The sequence below is a fragment of the Meleagris gallopavo genome, chromosome 2 (genome assembly GCF_000146605.3).
Source record: "Meleagris gallopavo isolate NT-WF06-2002-E0010 breed Aviagen turkey brand Nicholas breeding stock chromosome 2, Turkey_5.1, whole genome shotgun sequence".
NCBI classification, from domain to species: domain Eukaryota; kingdom Metazoa; phylum Chordata; class Aves; order Galliformes; family Phasianidae; genus Meleagris; species Meleagris gallopavo.
The window spans coordinates 66,440,929-66,461,071 of NC_015012.2; the positions used below are offsets into that span (position 1 = coordinate 66,440,929).

The window sequence follows — 20,143 nt, forward strand, 5'->3', positions numbered from 1 at the left end:
AAAAAAACCATCACCTTCAAAATTGTGAAATGCCTTCTACTTTTGAACTTCCCCAGTTCAATTCTGGCCAGTAATTCAAATAATATGTTACTAAAAACAAGTATCATAAGCATAGATTAAAAATAATTGTGTGAAGTTTCCCTTGAAATCAAGGATTAATCTCTGATTTCTTACCTGAAATTCATCAAAACATAAGAGACATGCTTCTTCACTTATTTCCTCTGCTACTGGTGCAATTGGGTCGTATGATTTGGCCATAAATCCTGGCTTTCTTTTAGGCAAGCTCTGCTTAAGGCGATGTATTCCTGAGTAGATAAAACAGAAGCGAATAAAGTATTTCTTATGTCTTCTAAAATATTCTAAAATATAGAAAACAAAATTATTTAGCTATCAAATAAAAAGGTGATTCAAGCCAGGAAAAACAAACAAACACGCTTCAAATTTCATCTAACTCTGAGAGAGCAAAACTGCTAAGTTTGCAACAACATCCAGGCAATTAGTAAAACCACAGAGACTCTGTGATTTATATTTTCTTGCTTAGAAATATGTAAAATAAAGAACTATGAACCCTTGAGCACTAATATCAAACGCTTAAATTTTATTTTAAAAATTGATTCAAATTACAGTTTTATTTTGCTCCAGTTCATGAGCTTAGCTGCAGTTTCATTTCATGATTTGGCATTTTATGACTTAATCTTCTGAATATGATAAACCCTTTTCCAAATCCACGACACAGCTCTGTGCATTACCTGGTCTGGAGATATACTTAGAATGCACTTAGTTACAAGAACTCAGACAAAGCAATACAATTATATTTTACAATGTAAACAAGGTAATACTGAAATATTAAAGTATGTATTTAATAAGGTTATTTGATACGTCATGGACTACATTCCATCTGCCTACGCAAAGATATTTGGCAAACCAAGGTCCTACAGTAAGATGCTGGCTTTGTTAAAAATACAAGAAACAAGAAATGGAAAATCTCAACAGTGACTCAGTGACAACAGAAGAAAAGGGCAGTCAAAAGGGCAGAGCTTCTTTATGCCAGTGAAAGCTTTCCAAGAAAAATGCTGCTGTCACAATATTTGTAAATTGTACCATTACACATAACCAATTTCACAGTATTTTAAAGTCATACATTTCAGAAACAGAAGCAGCTTTTAAAATACCTATATTCCATGCAGCAAAAAGCACCTTGTTCATTCTGTCAGAAAAAAAATTTTGAAACTTAGGATCACCTTCCTTCTATTTTCCCAAAATTGATTATCATCCATTTTGATGATAGCAAAATTGATGATAATCAAGTTCACCAACCCAGAATCCAGAACATTTCTCATTCTTGTTGGTATTTATACCTCATTTAGTTATTGCTTATTCAAATTACACAGATCAAAATTATCTATACACACAACTGTTAAGAAAAAAACAGTTTACACAATGCTCTTTTTCAGCAATTACACAATCAATTCATTGCTATAGATTCATCATATAGATTCATCATATAGATTCATCATATAGATTCATCATATAGATTCATCATGTTGCTTTGTACATTATTATTCTATTTCAGCAGGTGCTTTCTTTAGATTGCAGCAAAGTAATTAACCAGAGAATATTTAGATAAGGATTCAATCCTTATTATATCATCCTTAAATATACATGCAGTCTTCTATACAATCAGGTATGCAGAACATCAGAGTATTTGAAAAGATACTTGAGAAATAATATACAATTAGCATCTAATCTGGTATGACAAACAATGCCCAAATCTTCTAATTTACTCATTTTTTTGTTGTTATTTCATTTGTTTAAAAACTTCAAGAAAATTACACTGTATGATGTATAATATACATAAGAGAATGAGTCAGGCTTTTTCACAGTTAATAGTTTTTCATACAATTCTTGTAAATATCAGTATCTTCACTTACTCTGGTGCACATCCAGCATGAAGCCATGAAAATGGACTCTCTTTTTCCTTTCTACTTCTAAGTGAGAATAGAACATGTCCATCACCATTGTCTTCCCTGTGCCTTCAAATAAAAAAAAAAACAAAAAAACCCCATCCAACAGGTAGTTAATTTAAGAACAGTTACATACTGATTACAATAATGACTGTTCATTAGCTTTTAACTAACGAAATTATTGAATAACCACTGAATCAGTACACTGAATAAGTACAAGGCCAGACTGGGAAGAAAGGTTCTGTTTTACATTCAAACGCTCAGAACAACTGAACTGTTATTTTTTCCATTTAAAATTTTGATCTCTATAGGATTGTCAGAAAGGTTGCAAAAATGTCTCCATTTGCATTCTTATTATCTCAGTTTGAAAAGTGAGTACTATTTTATTCTGTACTGCAATTATAATATATAACTTCCCTTCCTGGCTCCCCATTCTTAAATAATAGAGAGTGGGTAACATTGGAAAAAATACACATGGTAAAGCAGTCCAATTCAACAGCTTCCAAACTTCTAAATCTAATTGCATAAACTAACTCTGCACCCCTGGAGGGATTCAAGGCCAGGTTGCTGCAGCCCAATCTGGTGGGGGGCAACCCTGCCCACTGTAGGGAGTTGGAGTTCAGAGGACTTTATGATCCCTTCCCACCCAAGCCATTCTATGATTCCGTTCTATGAACTAACATCATAATACAGAAGAAAAATAAACCCAGAACATTCATTAAAGTAATCACACTATACACATTTCATGCTTTTAGATACTATACAATGTAAATAAACATGTATTAAGACAAAATTTCACTGAAACTGATGCAGCTGAGACTTACCAACATCTCCCATAGACATAAAGACCTTTCGGAGGTTTGTTTTTTGCAAAGAGCTGCAAATCAAGAGAAGAACAATAAATACAAACATGGGGCATAATAAAAGCAAGCACATAGCTGTGATCAATTAATCATTACCTGAACAGGAATAGCCAGCGAAGTATAACCTTGAATAAATTATTAACTCTGAATTAGTACGCTATCTAATGATGTATTTGATGGAAGTTAAAAAAAAAAGGAGGAGGGAGGCAAATACACTTTTTTTTTAATCACCATTTCCATCCTAAGTCACAGTACGTGTGTTTTTTTTCTCATTTTTTTAAACCAGAACACATACAAAATTATTAAATGTGTCCCAATACATCATGATTAAAACAAAGTCTTATCAAGTCATTTGAACAAACAGACCTAGAAAAAATGATGGAAAATTAAGCAGTACTATTGTACTTGCAGGTATAGGTTCTATATACCAGCTCTGCTTTAGGTTTAAACCATTAAAATTTAGAAAAGCCGCATGACAAAGTCGATGAATATTCCAGGTCCACTTCCTTCCTCTCCACTTTCAATCTTAAATGCAGTTACCTGTTGTAAACATACTTAAAAGTCAACAGAGGCACAGTAAAAATGTGTCATGTATTATAAGTTTATATTCAAAGTATGCATTTTACTAATCATTTTCACAGGTGATTTTATCTCAAACTGACACTGGTTAAGAAGATTTAATCTCTTAATGCAACTCAAGACATATGTTATGACACCTGATGGTTTTCTTTGTTTTACTCAAATATGTATTTTTATGAATAGTTTCAATTTGAAACTGTCCTCCCCCATTCCAACACTGCACAGCCACTTCCAAGTAAAATTCTAAAAGGAAGGAGTTTCTAAAATACTGTACATCTTAAGGAATTCTCATCAAATCGATACCCACAAAAATCATCACAGTACAGCACAAAGTTCCATTAAAGTGTCCCACTTTCTGAGCTATACAAGCTGAGCCAAAACTGAGGAAAATTAAAATTACAACCCTATGGTCTCATTTGGAGCTGAGTAATTGCTGAAGAATTTCAATCTAAAGCGCTTTACAAAACAACACGCCATCTTAAAGAAATGAGTAGTAAAACACTAATTAAATGTGGAAGAAAGTGTATGAACGAAGTAGAAAGATAATGTCTCAGATTTACAGTATTTATTCAGAAAGTATACAACCATAGCTCTTGCATAAGATCCACTTACAGATTTAATTTAGAGCTGCATTAAGAGGGAAACAAAAATGTGTATCATCAGTCTGTGGCTGAAGAGGGTTTCAGATGTTCTGAATCAGTTCCATTAATACACACGGCTGCTACGACTTGCTAGTGCCTTTAAAGCTCTGCAAGACAATTTAATTGACACGGATATTTCTTTGTATACTTCTTAAGAGCTCACACTCACTGACACTAATTCTCAAAGTTATATAGCGAAGAAAGGAGAAATAGAAGAAAAACTCTGCATCAGAGACATTTGTAAGAATGTCTTAATTTTAAGATAAATAATGTTTTTTAACAATTAAAAAGATGGTATTAAGTGGTTTGCAGATGTACAAAGAATAACAAAACTGGGAAAATACATCAGTGCTTTACTTGTCTCTGTAAGGATTATACAAGTAGAACAGGTAATAAGGCCTATCTTTACATTCTTTTGCAAATTGTAGTATGTTCATTGATTACATTTAATGATCTTAAAATTTGTACTTTTAAGGACGTTTTATGCTTTCTCCAATATTTACCACTTCTAGAAAATGTGACGGGCAACGTTTTTTGTTTGTTTTGTTTCACTAAAGGAAATAAATAAAATGGCTTGGGCTCAATAAAGTCTCAATCAACTCCCAATTGATTTAGAAAATAGAACTAGTTCTCTGAGAAGATGGCAGATGCTAAGTCATGCCTCAGCCCCCTCAGTCCTTAAAAAAAAAATGAAGTATAAAAGAAAGGAGAGGTACTGTGGCAGATCTGAATAAATTTGCTGAAGTTGATAAACTCTAAAAGTAAATCCTCTTCAAGCAAATTAAAGACATCTGTAGAAAGTACTTTGTTTTCAAGCAAAATGTCTTTCGTTCAATTCTGATAGAAGTGACACTATTGCCACCTAGGGTATTCTCTTTCTTAATCCTTTCAGATATTGTAGAATATTAAAGATGTACACCTATTTATACATGTATAGGTATATGGATCTCTATATGTATATTTATTTATCTACATATATGAACTATAAATATATATATATATGTATTTTATATATAAAAAATATTTATCTTCCAGACTTCTGATTTACCTTTTATTATTAAATAATACAATACATATATATGAAAACTTGTTATGTAATTTCCAGTATTGAAACCAAAACCTCCACAGGTTTCAAGTTATCCCGTATGATCTCATATGATTTACTTTTTTTCTCCACCGCTCCAGTTAATGATTCGCATGCACCTCCTGAAGCACAAAAAAGTAACTTTCACTAGGATTTCTGATAAAATCCAGAATAAAAGTCCAGTGTTGGTTCACTTGAGACTACGGTAAGAAGGTAAGAAAGCAAGCAAAGTATGGGAATGAAGAAAGCAGTAGACTGATCTTGGCTCCATCGAAGCACACACTACTGAAGAACAAATGGGAGAGCTCAGATCTCCTAAATTAAGAGTAGATTTGTCTATTTCAGGGAGAGAAGGAAGAAGAGTGAGAGTGGGTGATGTTAGAACACAGAGTAAGTCCATGTGATTCTCCTCATCCCTCAGACTTCCCTACTGTCCTGAGTGAGGTAACGTCAAGGTTTTAGTATAATCATGTTCAATTAATTTACATCAAATTTTCTTTTGCAGGAGTGCAAAGATGTAAAAACATTAATACTTACATTTAAAATATACAAAACTGAAAGACTTCAAGGAATGCAGAGAATTTGACTTTGAAGGGGAGAACTCAGACATCTTTAAATGTATGTTTTGAATGCTCTGCCGCATGTTTTTAAGTAAGTGTATCCCCAGAAACATGCCAATACTCCGAAGTCCTCCAGGGTTCTTAATTCCTCTAACATTCTTTCCAATAACCAAAGAAATCATAACTTCATTGCTTCACTGAGCTTCATTACCATTAAAACATGCTTACAATAGAACTTTTTTTTTTTTGGAAAATTATTCATACTCTAGAATATCTGCAGTTACAGAAGAAAAAAGGACAGTATTCCCAGATTTATGGAATTTCCTTCTTTGCTTTCAAAATTTGTTATAAGTTTCTGTTTCAAAATGGAATGCCTTGCTTTGATTCCATCATGTCACATTTACCTTCATTCAAACTTCACTTTAATCGATCAGTATCCTATCTCAGGAATTATATTCATTAAAACATCTCCTTCTCCCTAAAGATTCTATTATTTCTTCAGTGTATTCAACAGACTGCAACATCTTCCCATCTTCTCCCACACAGCCTGCCTCGTACACCAAAAGAAAACAACTCATTTCCTGGGAATATTCATGCACCAATTTAGGAAACTTTTAGGTGAAAACCCATGTGTTATAGTGGTTAATTAAAATACACAAAATTCAAGGAGAAGTATCCAGACAGCACTTTCTTTAAAACCAAAAAACAAAGACAAAACACTAACTGCCTCTTTCTTCTACTCCTTCAGACCTCTTTTTTGGTTACTGTTGTAGCTGAAGACATTTTCAAGGTCTTGGATGGCATTTACTATTGTTCATACCTCTTTTCAAAACATGACCTCACTTATAATTGAGCTTATTTCAAGTCATTAGCACAGCAACTCAGCAACTCTTAAGATGCCCCAATTGGTGTTATTTTGAAAAGCTAGAGATCTGAAACATCTATGGAAACTCTTATGGCCTTGAACTTCAATTCAGAGGATCTCAAAATATCTCAACATACAAGGCCATGCTTTCACCAAGTTGAAGATCAAAGTCATTGTTCACATTTGAGTAATAATTCTGAAAAACAGAAGCATACTTGATTTGCAGCAACAGATTAATTGCTTTTTCCCCCCTTAGATTCATTCTAAGCTGATGTCCAAAAACGTATAAGATATATATAGTTTAATTATCACAAACGAAGTGGCTATTGGCTTTTTTCTTTCCCAAAACTGCTTATTTTATAAAGGCTTTGCCTACCAGGTGATGCAAGTCCCTCAGGTAAATAATGATATGCTTTTATTGTATGTCACTATTTGTTCCCTAATCCTACTTTTACTGTGCTTTCAGTGAATAAAAGGTGACTAAAAATTACAATCAAAGCAGACATTATTTTAATCATTTATAAATGTACTAAGTTTCTTGTTCTGGAATAACTCATTTCTGAAGAGACTTCTGCATTTTTACAACAGACAATAAGATAATGAGTATCAGACCAAAGAAGAGAAATAACTATTTTCCTATCATCTCTCTCTTCTTTTTCCTTTTTTTTTTTTCTTTCTTTTTTTCTTTTTTCCCCCCTTTTCTTCACGTTCACCTCTTAATCATTCTCTCCAATGCCAAAAACCAAGAAAAATTATTGAGATGCTGTGCATCACTTTTTTGTGTGTGTGTCCTTTTTGTTGTTGTTGTTGTTGTTGTTTTATAGTTTTAAAAGGCTGCCACTAGAATCTTTTCAACAGGGATTCCATACTAAAAGTAGATTGGTCACTTTCAAGAAACCTAAAAAAGCACAAACTCAAGCTACAATGTGTAACTGATTAAAGAGCTTTTTCATTTGCAAGAATTTTGCAACATAAAATACATGTGTTTTGTTTAAATCCATTAAATTAAAAATATTAAGTAAAAAAAGCCAGTCCTTGTATTAAAAAACTGAAATCTATAGCATAGAATGGCTTAGGTTGGAAGGAACCATAAAGATCGCCAAGTTCCAACCCCCTTGCCATAGGGAGGTTTGCCACCGACCAGATTAGACTGCCCAGGACCCCATCCAACCTGGCTTTCAGGGTCATCACAGATGGGGCATCAACTGCTTCTGTGGACCTGCCCCAGTGGCTCACCACCCCGAGTAAAGAATTTCCTCCCAACATCTAATCTAAATCCCATCTCTTTTATAAAAGTTTAAAACCCTTTATCACTATTTGCCCATGTTAAAGTCAGTCTCCCTCCTGTTTACAGGATCCCCTCAAGTAATGGAAAGCTGCAGTTGGGTCTCCCTAGAGTCTTCTCTTCTCCAAGCTAAACAAGTCTGTGCAAAATCTGTGCAGGCAGAATCCTCTGATAATTTTCATGACTCTTCCCTGGATCCACTCCAACAGTTTCACATCTTTCTTATGTCAGGAACCACAGGCCTGAATGCAGTACTCCAAACGGGGCCTCACAAGAGCAGAGAGGGACAATCACCTCCCTCACCCTGCTGGCCGCCCTTCTTGTGATGCAGCGCAGGATGCAGTTGGCTTCCAGGTTGCAAGTACACACTACTGGCTCATGTCCAACTTTTCATCCACCAGGTCTCCCAAGTCTGCTCTCAATGAATCCTTCTCCCAGTCTATACACATATCTGAGATTGCCTCCACTCAAGTGTAACACCTTGCATTCAGCCTTGTTGTATCTCATTTGGTTCACGCAGGCCAATTTCTCACGACTGTCCAGGTCACTATGGATGGTATCCTTTCCTTCTGCCATATCAATTGCAGCACTCATTCCGCTAAGATCATTGCTAAAGAAGTTCAGTCCCAAGACTGAACCCTGGGAGAAATCACTCATCATTGGTGTCCATCTGAACACAGAGCTGTTGTCAAGAACTCTCTGGTTGTGATCATCCAACCAATTCTTTATTCATTGAGTAGTCCAGCCTTCAAATCTGTATTTAGAGATGAGGATGTGATGTGGGACCATGTCAAAGACCTTGTACAAGTCCAGGTAAACAACATGAGTAGCCCTTCCTTTGTCCACCAATGCCAGCACTCCGTCAGAGAAGGCCACCAGATTTGTCATGCATTATCTGCCCTTGGTGAAGCCACACTGGCTGTCTCAAATCACCTCTTTATCTCACATGTCTTAACAGTTTCCAGGAGGATCTGCTCCATGATCTTCTCAGACACAGAAGTGAGGCTCACCAGCCTGTAGTTCCACTGGTCTTCCTTTTTCCCTTTCCTAAAAAGGGGAGTGATGCTTTTCTGTTTCCAGTCACTGGAGACTTTGCCTGACAGCCATGACCTCTCAAGTATAATGGAGAGTGGCTTAGACAACCACATCAGCCAGTGCCTTCAGGACTGTGGGACGGACATCATCTAGCCCCACAGACTTGTACACACATTCTCATGAGCTGATCTCTGACTTGCTCTGCTCTAACAAAAGGATTTGGCTCCCCCAACTCTCTCCTTGAAGTTCAGGGACATGAGAAGCACGGGAAGCCTGATAGCCAGTGAAGATGGAAACAAAGAACTCATTGAGCACCTCAGCCTTCCCCATGTCTGTTGAAGCCATTTTCCCCTCTCGTTTATTAGAGGGGGTACGCTATCCTTTGCCTGTTTCTTCTGATCTATGTACTTGGAAAGTCCTTTCTTGTTATTTTTCACATCTTGCCAAGTTCACTTTCATCTGTGCCTTGGCTTTCCTTTTGGCTAAGATCAAGTGTAGTGTATTGTAGCACGCGAAGCTACAGTGTGCAAGGTTTTCACAAGAGGAGAGTGCAAACGCTTACTTAAACTCTTCAACAGATGCAGACACATGAAAAGCACATGGTATCACTGTCTACAACTGATATAGTGCCTGTTGTATATGATCTTACCAACTATTCTGCTGTAACTCACTCTGGGGAAAACTTTTATTAAGGATGTTGATTACAACTTTACTGAAGCAAAACCTCTCCTGAACTAGAACTTAAACCACATTGTTTGGCTTAAGACTTTATTTTAAAAGGAACCACGCCAATTAACAACTAACATCCTCAAAAATACCAGAAGAGAAACAAGGACATTACTACTTCTCCATCACAAATTGTGATTTAATATATTTATGCAGGCAAGAAGCCTTTAACAGAATTACACGAAACTCACTGTTCTCCGCATTTCCTAGGGTTCTGATCTACAACACCACATAGCTTAATCTGGTTCTAAAGTTTTCCAGACGGGTATCATGCACTAGAAGAAAAACCTCTACACTACCACTTGTCACATTAACAAGTAATTGTACAGCTGCATCTCACTGAAAATGACATTAGCTGCCAGTATCACAGAGCTTTAAACTTGAACTCTAGAAGTTTTTAATTAAAGAGTAGAACTGAAACAATTAAAAGATTCCTTTAGAATTAGAGGAAGCCCACATCCACACCCTAAAACAATGGTATTTGATTTTTCCTTTTTGGAGAAAATCGGTTAGGTGGCTTTATTGTGATTAGCTCTGCTACAGGGATAAAGTAGCATTACAATCTCCTAATTAGAGTAAGATTAGTATCACTTTGTTGTCTGCAGTAGATGTTTTTCTTCACTATTCATGGTTCCCAATCAAAAAAGTGGTAAACAACAAACCCACATAACAGTTATCTACAAAGTCATTACAAGACATCTGCTCTTAACCACAATGATTTAGGGCACTCCAGTTAACACAAGTCAGCTCACAAAGTTATTCTCAAAGGCAGAGGTTTTAGAAAAGAATATCCAGATGTCCAAAGCAGTTAACCAGAAAAGATGAGAATGCTAGCCTACTGATCCTCAGGTTAGACAGCAAGATCAAAACCTTCATCACATTTTTCTACAGAATGAAAATGAATAAAAGTTTGGCTTTATGCCCAAAAGATTACATAGGAGCAAGCCAAATAACTGGTTTTCTCTTAAGCAATTTCCTCTTTTACAGCTCATGCTCTACAGTGTTGGTAAAGAGCAATTTTATACATTAAGTACCCTTCAAATGCCAATCTCTAGCCTGTTAGATTACGCTTATGGAAATACTTTGCCTATGCCACACCAGCAAAATAGGTTTAGGAATCCAGCCTGATCTCCTTACACTCGCAGGAAAACAGATTATTTTATAGGCAAGCCATAAGATTGCTTTGAATAACAAAGATGAGCAATAATCACTTTTGAATTTTTTTTCCAGAAAGGTCATCAAATCCAACAGCCTGACTACTCCAGGGCTAACCAAAAGCTAAAGCTTGTTATTGAAAGCATTATCCAAATGTCTCATGAACACAGAGAGGCAGAGAGCATCCATAACAGAAGCCTGTTCCAGTGCTTGACCACTCTGACAGTAAATAAATGTTTCCTAATGCCCACTCTGAGACTTCCCTGGCACTCTGTACCATTCCCATCCTGCCATCTGTTCCAGGGAGCACAGCCCAGCACCTCCCTCTTCTCCTCCTCAGCGGGGAATGCTCTCCTGCAGAAAGCAGTGAGGTTGCCTCTTGGTCTTCTCCGGATGAGACAACTCAACTGTCCTCAGCCTCTGCTCATAGGACATGTCTTCCAGCCATGCTGCCCTTCTCAGGATGCTTTCAAGAACCTTAACATCCTTTTGACATTGAGGGGCCCTGTACTGCATGCAATATTCAAGGTGAGACTGCACCAATGCTAAATATAGTGAGAGAATCCTTCTTTTGACCAGCTGGCTAAATAAAAAAGTGAGTAGTGAGATTAACTAATCTACTGGTTGGAGAAGGCAAAACTATTCTCCAAACAATTGTTGGGCTCCAATTACCATAACTAAGTTAAAATTTTAGAATGATTAAGTTGAAAGGAAGCTCAGGAGACTGTATGGTCAAACTCCTTGCTCAAAGATTTATTAACTTTTTCCAAAACAGAACTTCCAAAGACTCATTCCTTTCAAAGAATCATAGAATCATTTGAATCATTGGTTGGAAAGTAACCTTAAAGGTCATCTAGTCCAACTCACTTTCAATGAATAGAAACATCTACAGCCAGATCAGGTTGCTCAGAGCCTGGCTCAGTCTGACCTTGAACATCTCCAGGCATCCATCTCTAGGATCAACCTTGCCTCAGCACTTGACTTAGAACACTCCCTGTTCTTCACCGTTCTCATGTTTTTCTTTCCAAAGTTTCTGACTTCTGTTCCTTGGAAATTTCTCTCATTCCGTTTTCTTCCCACTGTATATCAACAACAAAAAAAGAGCTCCTTCCTAGGTGTCTAGTCTGCTACCTTTTGTCAGAAGGCAGGAAGACATCTGTAGAATTCCCAGTCAAGCATGATTAGCAGATAAATGACATACAGCTACAAGTAGGAATTTAAAACATTCAAGGTAAATTGAAGGCAGGCTGTTAAATGAGTATTGAGACCCAGGGTTCTGAACCTTGCTAACTGAAACACATACTTTCATTTGCATAGTACTTGATCTCACTGCAATATTCTGTTTGCTGCTTTTTTTCATTCCTCGAAGCTAACACAATTTGCAAGAGCCTTGGACGGGCAATTTGTGGTCTGGGACCTAAATGGTAGAGGACAGCATGTCATTTACAGGTATTTGTGCCCTGAAGGTTTCGGCTCCTCTGATCTCATGCTACCTCATGTAGGGTTATCACACAAACACAATACAGTATTTGTGCCATGTAATTGAAGAATTTGGGCTTCCAACAGCAAGCATATAATTTACTAACTACATACAGTCCAATAATTAGTCATATCGTTCTATGCTCATGAGATAAAGTGCGTTGTAAAATAGATGTTAAGAGAGGTTGACAGATTTATTAACAGGTTCTGTAGTTGATGACATAACTTTAGCTGTTACAGTCAATGTATTGCTATTGAAAAAATAAAAAGCAAAAGTAGTACAATAGAGAGGAAAAAAAAAGGAAAAACTCTCAGTGACTGGCTGGGGAAAAAGAAAAACAAACAATAAAGCTGTTGACATGGGAGATGTCTCCCCAGTGCAAGAGGCCTAGAAAATAAAGATTATGATGATGGCAATGAGTATTTTTCTATGTTTTTTCCCAGTATGATACTTTTTTTCAAATGAGACTCACTCAAATTCCAAATTCTGTCCCCTATCCCCAGTTATGACTTTTTGCTGAAATACACTGATCTGGTGCACAAGTTGCACATTCACTGGTCATTCCGCTCTTGAGCACATGTATTATTGACTAATATTTATCTAGGATTTAAGAACTTGCATACCTTGCTGTGCACTATGTTTGGTTTTCAGGTATATAAACTAAAGTCTACAAAACAAGAGACATGGAAGGCAAGGGAAGATTAGACATTCTCACACTAGTTCTAGCTACTTCCCATGAGAACAACACTATCAGAATTTGCAGGTGCAAGGCCACAAGAGCAAGAGCATGAAAATAATAGCATGAGAACAAGATATGAAAAGTACTGCCACAGTAGCTCTGGAAAATACTGTGCCAAAAACTTCAGGGAAAAGTTACTGAAGTGCAACAGCAGGTCCTTAGAAGTCAGTAAGGTTGCTATGTTCTGTGCAACAGGTGTGAGCCTAATTTTTTTATTAATGCTTTGAAAAGAAACCTCCAAAAATGCACTTAGGTTGCAGACCTAAATACAAAGAAAGATTTAGCTGTAAAGACCCACTGCAAAAATAAGACTAGGTTAATGATAGAAATTGATATATTTTTAAGCACATTCTTATGAGAAAATATAAATTCTAAAAATATATTTATCATCATCAATCTCACCTTTGAGAGAAAATTTTTTGAGCTGATGCTGTAGCCTTTAAGACTCTCATGCAATTTTTGCAGGTGCTGCACAACTTTTCTTTGCTGCTCATCATTCCTCAGCTCTTCTTGCTTAATCAGAAAGTCATAATGTTCTAAAGGTCCATTGCAAACCAGTAAGGCTCTAGAATTAGCATCTGTAAGCGTACCAAGAACCACCTTTTCATCTGCTGCTTGACTTGCATATGCTGTAAAATAGAAAACACTATTAATAGAGATATTTTGAAAAGTGTTCTGTTAAAATCATAAACATAGCAGTTAACAGTTCATGCAAAGACTGATATACTTACCTAAACTGCTGCACAAGTGTGTTATGCCTTTGTTTTTCAATAATCCACTGCTAACTACAAAATACATTTAGTAGTATATTTTAACAATGTTATTAATAAGATGCACATACACACTGTGCTCAGCAGGGAAGCTGACAAGACTGAATGAGCTGTTGGAAGGAAAGTGTTGACATACTTGTTGCAAAATGGGGTAAAATCATTTAGAATCCCTGACAGAGAGCATTTTTTTCTGAATAGATGAATCATTTAGAAAGAGGCATGCTGAAAGAAAGAATTTAAAAGACAGCAAACAGGAGACCAAAACAGGAGTTTTGTAAGCAAGTTTAAAGAGTGAAAGACCACAGTCAGCAGCACAGTAACTGTGAAACCCTGCAATACCACAGTTCACTTTGCTGGCTTAATCTTCTACTTAGAGACAGGATCATGCCAAGGAATTCTGTTTAGATTAAAAAGAAAAAAGTCAGAATTGACAGGCACAAAATGAGATATAATACTATAATTAGGAATTAAAGAATATAAAGTCTTACAAAGAAGGTTTGTTAAATCATTAAGATCAGAAATCTAACAAAAGAATACACTGAGAAAATGTTTAATACTTTCTTTGCTTATGTTATCATTTAAAAGTTTAAGTACTATCACGAGTAACACAAGATGTATCAATGACAAAAGTTAATGAGAACGTTAAAGAATTTGAACATTGCTAGAGCTAATGAAAGTATCCTCAAATGCTTAAGGTAAGCTCCTCAAACACCCCCAACAGCCTCCAGCAGCTTGTTTTGAGGTCTGCTGGATAGTAAGCAAGGTTCAAAAAAAACGAGGAAAAAACCTAGAAAGGTTCTAACATTTAAAAAGATAAATCCCAAAATTCATAGGTCAGTCAACACAGTTGACAAAAAATACTGGAATTAGTAGAAGCAGATCTTGATTATTTATTTTTAGAACGCACTTAAGGTAAATTGTGACGAATGAGAGGCAACATCAACTCCTCAGGAACAGTGTGAGAGCAACAGTCCTCCCCACTGACCACATAATACATTTGGTAGAGAGAGGAAAAACGTTCTTCATTGCAGCAACCATTCTGTCATCGGGTCACACAGTGCTATCTATATAAAGTAGGAAAGCTAGATGCAAGTGACATAACTTTTGAGCAAGTAAAAACAAACTAGAAAAAACTGCAGGTAATAAATAACACTACAGTTAAGCTACGTGCATGTTTTTGATAGAGCTTCATAGAGGGCTCAGAAGCTCAGCTTGGTGCAATTCAGAATTTCCATCCATGACCTGTGTAGGGTAAAGTGAACTTCATGGAACAGGCTTGCAGGTAAGATCATCAGGAGGGGGGCTGCACACTCCAGAATGCAAGGCAGAGTACACCAAATAGAATGTATTGCAACAAGGCATTGTTCTTTGGGGGAATAGTTAGCTGAACTTCAGAGATGGACATTAACCACCTAAAGAGCAACTCTGCAGAAAACAATCCAAGGCTATATTGGATCACAGAGTGGCAGTGAAATATCATCATAAAACTATGGGAAGAGAGTAAGGAAAGAAGGAAGGAATCTGAGGGACAGAATCATAGAATCACAGAATGTATGCACACAGAAGTACAAGCACACATGAAGCAACCCTGTTCTACTCAATAGCTATATGCTCCATCCTAGAATACACTTTGATTTTTATATCATATTTCATAATAGGTATAAACACAACAGAGCCTTGACAAGTGTGTGATTTTAGTATTTGTTATACCATGGGTTACAAACCACAGAGAAGTTGTAAAAGCGCTCAGAGAGGCACAAGAAAAGCGTAAAATTTTTATTTAAAAAAAAATGGATATGGTTATAAAATAGAAGAACTGAAAACACCTCAGTTTCTCCAAAGCAAGGAAGCCAATATTTACAACTGTAGCCAATAATTATACCAAATTCTCCTGCCCCAAAGGAACTGAGTTACTGCTGCAAATTAAAAGTAATTAGCTCATCCCTAGCAAAAAAAGATCACCTAGAGAGTTGACTTCGACATCCATTATTGCAAAAATTTCAATAAAATCTTTACAGAAGGCTAAAGAAAATCATATAGCTTTCTCAGAGTCCTTTACCTATCTGGAGATATGGAAAAGATTGTAAATCTACTTAAGGCAGTGAAATGGATTAACTGATGAAAAAAGAATTTTAATAGTAATCTTGATGAAAATCTATCAATAACGGGTCAGTAATACCTGATGTAGATTCAAATAGAAGGAGATAACGGGAAGAGAAACAGATAGATGATCTCTCAAAGTTCACCTTCATCTTATTTTTTCCAAATATTTACTCCTACATAAACTCAGCCTCAGTCGTGTGGTTTGCACCTCCAAACTACTGACTGCCTTCACAACACGTACAGCTCAATGGCTCTGAGAGGTCTGATGTGAGGGTCCAGCCTTACCCTGCTATACCTACAAAGTCTGTAGTTCCCACTGCTTACCATGAGATTAGGAAGAAAAAAAAAAATAAAAGCTGGTTTAGGGATAAGAAAGATTTTGTGGCTCATTACCTTTCTGGCCATGGACAAGGGATATCAGCAGGGCTGCTCACATGCATGCCTTCTGTGTCAGATTACATGTACTCACAGCTGACCATAAGTGGAAATAAAGTGGGAATAAAACACTATGTCATCAACAGATGACAGAGATGAAGACTGTGCAAGTGATGACAGAGGGTGTTGTGGGACAAACTGTTCACTGTTCTCCTAAAATAATACTGAATGCCAAGATTTAAATATGATGAGGGGAACTGGGAGACATACAGTAACTGGTAAGTGATAAATTCAAATGTGTCGCTGTAGACTAAAGTCATAGATCCTAAAAAGAACATAAAGCATGTATGAGTCTTAAGGAGAAGTCAACAGAAGACAGCTACTGAAGTGATAAACTATACTGAGAGACAAACAAGTGAGTCTTCCATTCTCACCTGCATCGTGGAGCAGACTGCAAAAATCATTCACAACACTACAGCTTCTAGAATAATCTATTCCTGAACAGATAAAGAAAATGAATTTTTAGAAATTTTAATACATAGCAGAGGAATACTAGACAAATTCCTTACATAGTTTTATATCAAGAAAACTGTTAGAAAAGAATTGCCTACACGTAAGTCAGTTTAATGCTAGGCCTGCAGCCTTCTCTATATTGCAAAAACTCATTTTTCTCTCTTCCTGTTTCACATCTTCATGTTATACAGTTACTTGCTTATATTAGTTTTCTTCTGAAATTCTCAGTGTCACAGAGAAAAAGCACTTTGTGTATCCACATAAGACTACAGAAAAGCCCAATGTCAATTCATTACTCAGTTTTACATAAATCAGTGCAAAATTAGAGAGATGAGCCATAATTTCTGCTCCCAGAGTGCATGACAGCATTGGATTTTATCATGTTTTGCCTAACATTCACTACAATTTAAGAATTGCCAGTAGGTTGCAACTTTCTATTCAATTCTTGTTCCTGAAACAGAAGCATTAGGGCAATCTCATTTCACTTCAAGCCGCAAAATTAGGTGCTTGCATTTGCCTTTCTGCCTGCCTATCCAAGCATCACAGACCTAGCTGCAACAAAAACCTACCGTGATACACAAACACAAACAAAAAGAAAAGAGAGAGAGAGAGAGAAATCTTGGAGAAATAAGAGGGGGAAAAAAACTCAAAGACAACAAAAACTTTTTAATGTAAAATTAATGTAAATGCCAATCTGAAAGTATAAATTCCCTTCAAGTGAGTTACTTAAGACACCTTCAGTAAACTAGCATTGATTTATCACTGCAAAGATAAGTGCTAGCATCAAAATCTAAAAATAAAAAGCATTCTTAACTTCAAAGACATTCTGCTCTGTAAAGGAGCAACAAATTGGAAACTTAATCAGTACATTGTCAACCTTTCCTTCTGCCACTTAGAACTCATGTCTGAGATGACATTGGAAAAAGGCAAGCAAGTTTCAATGACACTGCTTCTGAGAGCAAAGCTCACAGCTGAGGCAGGCACTAGAGTTATTTACGTAAGAAGACAATCTGAAATGGAAGCTGGATTGTGGCCTGTCATAAACTGATCTTGACAGAAGCCAGGAGGTTAACAGGTCAGAAGGGTAACTAAGAAAAACACCACTCATCCTGGCAACCCTTTTTTTCCCTCTCTTAGTTGTATGTAATCATGTAATTTGAACCTATAAAAAAACATGGGCTTCCCTGCCATGAATTTCATTTTTTCCGTATTTCTATGAGCGTAGAAAGCAACTCCTTGAAAATTCATAGATTAATAAATTCAAAAGTATGCAGAGAAGATCTCGTGTTTAAAATGACTGTTCATTACTGAGAAAGTGTTTTACTTCCACAGATTAATTCAAATTTGATCTGCAGAATCCTTTACAGAACAGAGCATCTTTAAAACATCTGATTAGAATTGTGAACCTTCAGTGGAAAGAAACATGGAAAAAAATCTAAAGAAAAAAGGAAAAACATAAAAAAGATACATAATACCCAGCTAAAGAAGCAAAGGTCAAAGAAATGGAACATAGCTCTTTTTATTGCAAAAGGTAAATCAAGCTTCAGATAACAGCATTCACTTCATAGATTGTCAGCCATATACAATACTTGTGTAAATGTGTATTATTAATTTTCAAAGTTAATCAAAGAAGAAACAAATCCTCAAAGGGATTTAAAATGCATTTAACCTTTGTTCTGTATGTATGCTTCAAATCACTCCACCATGAGAATGATCACAAATTCTTTTCCTGGAGATTAAGGACAACAACAAACCTTTTAAGTATTAGGAACAGCAGTATTCAACTAATTACCTCTGAACTATGCCTGTGAATTGTGATTGACATTCTGAGGAAAGCGCACTGCAAAGGCATAAGAGATGGGGAATCAACCGCTTCCCATAATAAATTCCTCTACTGGTTAATAGTTCTTTGCCTTCAAGACAGAAAATACTCCCAGCAGTTGAGAACTGTACCTAAACCAAACTCACCACAGGGACTACAAGTGCACCAAAGTCCACAATCCAAAGATCACCCAGCTGCCATCAAGAAGCTGGAACAGCACTGGCTAAGCCGGTGCCAATGCAGGAAGCACATGCATTTCATTGCTACTTTGCAGACTTCATTCTGCCTTAAGAGCTTTCCACAAAAAATAGAATTTGGGGGGTGACAGCAAGGTCACAGAAAGCAACTTTTACAAACTTTTCAGATCATAAAAGGCAAATTGCAGCTAAGATACAAGGTCTTAGACTGCCCATTCATCCTTGTCTCCTTGGGTGAGGAGAAACTTAGATTGATCACTTAGACCATATTTAGCCTTCCTACAGTCCATTCATTATATGAATATTCTTATATGAATATATATATATATTCTGTGTGTAAACTTCTAGAGAATATGAGTGTTACAGTAGAATTAGAATTCTGATTTTTCCATAGGTGCCCGTGATATTATGAGGAAAATTATATTTCTTGTCCTATTTCCATGCACTGCCCATTTAACCACCTCAGCTAGAAGTGAAAGTAGGAATGACAGGGAAGTTTGTCAGGGAAATTGTTCACGGGTATTAATTCTGAAGTCTTTCAAGAGGTATAAAGGTGCAGTAGGCAGATCATACAAAAAAGAAAACACTGATTATAAGAACTGGATTATAAATCAATTCAGTGAACATTGCCTATCCCTGCAGATGTCCTCAAACAATAAGAGGAGCGACCATCTTTCCTTTTAACATGGAAGCCAAAAAAAATACAGATAAAGTCACCAAATTTCCTCTGACTTAAAAAAGAACACAAAGATTTGAAGCAGTATCACAATTAAATAAAAACACAACCATTGTACTAACACTCATTTAATTAGCACATCTCTTTTCAGTCTATTTGCGTGAGGATGTAAGCATTGTATTGTCACAATACAACACGTGTATGTGAATGCTTATTTGTCCCCAGTGACCCACCAGGATCACTGAGTCTTCTGGGCTCCACACAGGACCACCCAAAATCCAAGCCCTATGTCTGCACTGTTCCAACACTCCCTGAACTCCGGCAGCTTGTGGCCATGTTCACTGCTCTGGAAGAGCTCTCACTAAAGGGAAATGACCTCAGCTTCTAATCTAAGTCTCACGCTAGCAAAACCTGTTTTCCTATGAATTTATGTACTATGCTGACTTTATCGGGCAAGCTCAAGTGAATCGGGCAAGTGAAAGCTCAGCTGCAATGACAGATGAGAGGGCCCTCCTGGGGAAGAGTTAACGAGACAAGCGAGCAGTCAGGCAGAGCCACAGTCCAGGCTCTCCGGGAAGCCACAGGGCTCTCCGGGAAGCCACAGGGCCGGCTGAGCCAGCCGCAGGCCCCAGGCCGGGCAGAGGAGCACGCCGCAGAGAACCGGAGGACGCGGCAGATCCCCTCAAGGGCAGCCCGGCGCAACGGCCGCCT

General features: G+C 36.8%; 1 protein-coding gene across 2 annotated transcripts in view; it reads right to left on the reverse strand.

Moving 5' to 3' along the window:
* The window catches only part of AFG1L (AFG1 like ATPase), a 63,532-nt gene that overhangs the window by 42,618 nt on the left and 771 nt on the right, over positions 1-20,143 (reverse strand). The window contains exons 2-6 of one of the 2 annotated variants that reach the window (XM_019613069.2): positions 16,659-16,721; positions 13,379-13,605; positions 2,793-2,841; positions 1,932-2,033; positions 175-305 (exon numbers count right to left, since the gene is read on the reverse strand). In XM_019613069.2, the coding sequence (XP_019468614.1) occupies positions 175-305; positions 1,932-2,033; positions 2,793-2,841; positions 13,379-13,605; positions 16,659-16,721 (572 nt within the window). Of the gene's footprint in view, positions 1-174; positions 306-1,931; positions 2,034-2,788; positions 2,842-13,378; positions 13,606-16,658; positions 16,722-20,143 lie in introns of both variants that reach the window. The other variant, XM_010707533.3, reaches the window with a different exon arrangement.